Source organism: Raphanus sativus, chromosome 4, assembly GCF_000801105.2.
Source record: "Raphanus sativus cultivar WK10039 chromosome 4, ASM80110v3, whole genome shotgun sequence".
Taxonomy (NCBI): Eukaryota; Viridiplantae; Streptophyta; class Magnoliopsida; order Brassicales; family Brassicaceae; genus Raphanus; species Raphanus sativus.
The window spans coordinates 25,233,834-25,239,436 of NC_079514.1; the positions used below are offsets into that span (position 1 = coordinate 25,233,834).

At 43.8% G+C, this 5,603-nt stretch overlaps 1 protein-coding gene across 1 annotated transcript; it reads right to left on the minus strand.

Moving 5' to 3' along the window:
* Positions 1 to 356: 356 nt before the first annotated feature.
* LOC108834104 (uncharacterized) lies at positions 357 to 1,769 on the minus strand. The gene is made up of 3 exons (XM_018607469.1): positions 1,491 to 1,769; positions 1,078 to 1,444; positions 357 to 937 (listed from the first exon to the last, which is right to left on the minus strand). The coding sequence occupies exons 1-3, from the start codon at positions 1,767 to 1,769 to the stop codon at positions 357 to 359; spliced, it is 1,227 nt and encodes a 408-aa protein (XP_018462971.1).
* Positions 1,770 to 5,603: the final 3,834 nt, after the last annotated feature.

Genomic DNA, 5,603 nt, shown 5'->3' on the forward strand with positions numbered 1-5,603 from the left:
CCCAAACTTCCTTTTTCCCTTGCTGACTCGGCTCTCCATAAACAAAAGTTACATAGAAGGAGTGTCCTCAGTAACTTATCCAGCAGTCTATAGTGTGCTTATCAGCAAATTTCACCTCCAGTCTCACCTTGTTTTCCACATCAACGCCAAACCTCAAGACAAACCAATAGGGTTCACCACCATAACTCTATCATACCCCAACACCACTTGTAAATCAACCACCATATCTCTACTTTTCTTCGTCTCCATCAAAAACATTATCTCAGGGAAATATATTTTACGTATCTCCTTGAGACGGGGAATTGTCGAGTTTTGAGACCGTCCCAATCCTCGACAATTCCAGCTACAGATCCGCATTATTGATTGGGCAGTCCCTCATGCGGGACCACCTCTGTGTTTGACCTTTTCGCTACTCTCATGAATTCTCCCGCAACCTCTGCAGCTCTTCTCTTGACCACAGTCTTCTCTGTTTCCAGATCAATACTCTTCCCCTTTTCTTCAGCGCTAAACGAACCTCTCGGCTTAGGCTTGAACCTTCTCATCCTCTTTGGTGGCCTGTACCGCTTCCCTCCCATTAGTTTCGAAGTCCCGGAAGAGTTAGCATTTGTAACACCAGTGCTAAAACCCGTTGAACTATCGAAAACTTCCAGAGAAATATCAGCAGCTGCTCTCCCTTCCCATGGCTCCGACATTATTGTAAGAGTTTTGGCCCTACCTTGCTCCTTACGTTTAGCGATATGCTCCTCCACGTTCTTCAAAGAGTAGTCAAAAACAATACCCTTATCTTTGTCCACATCTTGTATTATCATAGGGGGAGCCTCCAACCTCAAAAAGTCTCTTTGTCCAATCGGATTATCCTTCAAATCCTGAACAGACTTCCTCACCCTTTCCTCTCTTATACGCCTTTCTCCTTCTTCAGCCGCTATTCTCTCATGTTCTGCATTACCTCAGGATTAATTTTACGCCTCCCAGTGGCCACGTCCAGACCTAATTGATCATCACGCAACACCCCATACAAAGGATCATCCCGCTGAATCATCAACTACTTCTTCTGCTTCTCCAACATGACGTTCTTACGTCGCTCCACCGCTTGATCCTTCCTCTGTTGGACTAAGATAGGACACTTATCCTTTTCATGAGTGAGTCGTTGACAATGGTAACATCTTTTTTGCAATCTCTCAAAGTCGTAACGAATAGTCACTGCCCCTCCTTTTGGTAAGTTGAAAACCTTTGTTTTCCTCACAGGTCGTGATACATCAAAGAAAACCCGAACCCTGACATAGTCATTGCTCTGCGCCTTGTTTGGATCAAAAGCTACCACATTCACTTTTCCCAACACATCCGCAAAGGCTTCTATAGCTTCTTTTGTGTAGTGATTCACTGGAATATTCCGAAGTTGAACCCACACCAGTAGAAACTTCAAATAATCATCCTCGCGGCTTCTCTACCCATCGATCAATCACAACACTCCACTCATTGAAAGTCCAAACCCTCTTCCGCATCACCTCGTCCAAGTCATGTTCATATTTGAATATGAATTGAAACATGGTTGGAGATAGAGCGACTCCACGAACTCTATCATACACTTGCCACTTCCTTGGCATGTCCAGAATCAAATCTTTCATCCTCTGACTGTCAGGGTTTAAAGTCCTTCCAATCACACTCAACTTATTGCATTCTAGCGCACTATACTGCGGTAGATCCGGTAAGTTGACCGGTACATCCTCCTCCTCTAACAACATAGTCTCAAAAACCTTATTCAGATTCATGATTCCACTTCGTGACCACAAGAGAGTTTTTCCTGTTCTTGCTTATCGATAAGAACCCTAAGGCGGCTACCTCCAAACCCTAGGATATTCAAAAGGAAACACCTAAAAATCCAAGATTTTTACCCAAATATCCGAGATTTTCTGTTTATATGATCACAAAAAGAGGAAAAAGATCCCACCAAAAGCCCCACTTTCCTTAAAACGAGAAAAACCCGTAGTAGAAAGAGAGAGTAAATCGCCCAAAAGAGGAGCCAAGTTTTAATATCAATGGAAGGTATCTAAAAAAAAACAATTTTGTTATATACAATATTAATAAAAATAGTCACTATAAATAATAATGTAATATATTATAAAATATTATGAAACATTTACCATTTTGTTGGTACCATTATTCATATTTACCACCACTAAAAACATATTTTTTAAAATACATTTTTCATTAAAAGACAAAAAACACTTATACCGTTATTCTCTATATAAAATGAATATTAAATGAATTAAAAAGTTTAACAATTTTTTTTATGTTTTCGAATTATACTTTCTCGTAGTTCAAAAATCCTAAACTCTAAACCTAAACCGTAAACGCTAAACTCTAAATCCTAAACCCTAAACTCTACCTTACTTCCCAACTCTAAACTCTAATTGTAGATTAGTTAACCCGAAAGTTATAAATATTTTTTTCCTCTTTAAAATAAAGGTAGTAGCGATTAGTATAAACATGAAAACTGGTATTTTGAAAGTGGTATTTTGACAAATTCCCTTATATTTTTTTTTTGAAACACATTCTTAAGTAGATTAGGGAATTAGTTGGGAGCATTAAAAGCATCCTCAACCATAATGTCTACAAAGTTTAAAGCCATCTTGGCTAGACCATCTGCAATCGCATTGTTCTCCCGAGGGATCCAAACAAAAGAGCAAGAGCGAAAAAATGAAGCAAAGTACAAGATATCAGAGACAATGCTGTGGAGCTCCGAGACTATATCGCCTGAGTTGAGGCATCGGATTAGTTGAGCCGAGTCCGACTTTCCTCTAACAGTAGTGGCTCCCGAACGTAGGCAGGAGTGCATCGCGTCCCTGAGCGCCAATCCTTCGGCGAGCAGCGGTGAAGATACCCATTCAAGGCGGTCGTGAAACTCTTTGTGGTTTGGTGTGGAGAGGAGCACCCATCCGTTTCCTGCGACGTTAAAGGCTGAGTTCCATGCTGCATCCGATCTCACAACCAGAGTACCTGCATCGTGTATTGGTGTCGGGATGGCTCTGTTTTTAGGCACTGTGGCTTCTGGTTTTGATAGTCCATTCTCGAGCGAGCTTTAGAGCTGAAGTTAGAGTTTCCTCAGGCGTGGCTAGGACTCCCTCAAAAACCAGCATGTTTCTAGCTTTCCAGATCGTCCACAATATCCAGGGGAACATAGAGCAAGAAGTAATACTCGCCGAAGGTAGACATCGTTGTGAGCATAGGTCGGGCCAAGATATCATCAAATCTATGATTCCTCTATAGTCCAATGCCGTTTTGAATGGGGCAAGTTGCCATACCTGTTGCGCAAATTGGCAATCGAACAGTAGATGAGTAATAGATTCAATGGAACCACATCGTTTGCATTTAGGATCAGCATCGATATGTCTTTCCACTAATCGTTCTCCCACTGGGAGAGCTCTCTTGAGTATTTGCCAAGCAAAGTGCTTAACCTTGGGTGCACAATCTAGTTCCCATACATTCTTTCTCTAGTTGAGGTGGCAAGTTGCTCGTCCAGATCGTTCTCTTCTGAGGCAGCAAAGTAGTAACCGGATTTAATCGTGTAATCTCCTGTCTTAGTGCCCAACCAAATAAATCTATCCGGAGCCCCGGTGATACTAGGTTTGATGCATCTGATTGTTGTTTCATACTCAGGTAGCAATAACTGGATGCGATCCAAGTCCCATGATAGGTCATCTTTGAGAAGGTCTGATACTAGGAGATTCGCAGTCTGTTCTGAAGCAGGGCCCATTGGCCGTTCTTGTTGTCTCAAATTCAGCCACGGAGCGTACCAGACATTGATCGACTGTCCGTTACCCACAGCCCAACCAGAGTTCCTGGAGATGAGGTCACGGCCTAGCAATATGCCTCTCCACCCATATGACATGGTAGAAGATACACTTGCGTGGAGGAAGTCGGATTCTGGGTAGTACTTCCCTTTCAGTAGCTTTCCAAGGAGGCTGTTGGAGTTATTGATTAAACGCCAGCCCGTCTTAGCAAGGAGGGCATCATTATACTTCTGGAAGTCCTTCATGCCTAGGCCTCCCAAGGCTTTTGGCTTGGCCATTCTATCCCAAGACACCCATGCCATTTTCCTTGTGCCTTCGTTGTTGTCCCACCAGAATCGCGTAATGACAGATTGTATACGTTTGAATAATGAGACCGTTAGCTTGAAATAACTCATCGAGTAGGAGGGGATAGCAGAGAGAACGCTTTGCAACATGACAAGTTTTCCAGCCGAGGACAGTTGCATCGTAGACCAGCTATGAGCTTTCTGCTGAATACGGTCTACTATGGAAGAGAACAAGTCCCGTTTCCTTCTGCCAAACTGCTCGGGAAGGCCACGGTTTTTGCCTACTCCCCCTTCCTTTTGTATCTGAAGCGCTTCTTTCAGTGTGTTCTTTAGAGTAGTCGGGGTTCGATGGGAGAAAGTGATGGCCGATTTGTCGGTGTTAATTGCTTGACCCGACGCCTCTTCATAGCTGCGTAGTACAGTAACTAGTGCTGCACATTTTTCCTCATTTGCACTGAGGAAGGACATAAAGAGGAGATGGTTTATACGGGGGCATCCACGAGAGATTTGGACACCCTGGATTAAACCATCCTCTTGCGCCCTGTTACATAATCCCGAGAGGACTTCACTACACATAATAAATATGTAGGGAGAAAGAGGATCGCCTTGGCGGATACCTCGGCTCGGTACTACCTTCCCTCTAGGCAAGCCAATAATGAGGAAGGAGTATGTAACAGATGAGATACATTGCAAAATCGAGCATATTAGGCTACAGTGGAATCCAAACCGTGCCAGCACTAGTGCTACAAAATCCCATTCCAATCGATCATATGCTTTACTCATGTCGGTTTTGACCGCCATGGCGCATCGTTGCTCAGCCTGAGAGGTCTTCAAATAATGGAGAACCTCGTGAGTGATAAGAACATTGTCTCCGATGGCTCGTCCCGGAACGAATGCAGATTGGTTTTCCGAGATGAGTTTATCCATCATTGGCTGAAGTCGTCGCGTGAGGATCTTAGAGTAGATTTTGTAATATACATTACACAGAGCAATGGGCCTATAGTCAGAGACTTTCTGCGGGTTGGTGATCTTCGGGATCAGGCGAATATTCGTATGATTGACTCCATCCGGTAACGGTGCTCCGTTGAAGAAGGACTGCACCTCTTTGACAATATCCGGGCCAATGGACTCCCAATGGGTATGGAAAAATCCTGCTGAAAAGCCATCCGGTCCAGGTGCTTTGTCGGCATTAATGGAGAAGGCTGCATCCTTGATCTCTACTGCCGACGGTACCTTAGTGAGCTCGGTATTGTCCTCTTCAGTCACGATGGGCTGGAGAGCTCGATGCACCGTGCGTGATCTCTCGCCAGGCGTAGAAGTGAAAAGGTTCTCAAAATAGCTACCAATTGCTTCTACTATCTCCTCTTCCTTATACACCATCTGGCCATCCGTTTTTTCGAGAACTGAGAAGGCGTTTGCTCTCTTGCGGGACTTAGTGATAGCGTGAAAGAAGCTCGTGTTCCGATCTCCAAGTTTTAACCACAGCAAACGACTCTGTTGCCTCCAAAACTCTTCCTCCGCTAAGTAG

Coding starts and splice junctions, on each gene's coding strand:
- LOC108834104 (XM_018607469.1), bottom strand. CDS start 1,769: ATGAATCTGAATAAGGTTTTTGAGACTATGTTGTTAGAGGAGGAGGAT. Junction 1,445..1,490: donor ACGAGGTGATGCGGAAGAGG/GTTTGGACTTTC, acceptor ATCGATGGGTAG/AGAAGCCGCGAGGATGATTA. Junction 938..1,077: donor GGATCAAGCGGTGGAGCGAC/GTAAGAACGTCA, acceptor GAGGTAATGCAG/AACATGAGAGAATAGCGGCT.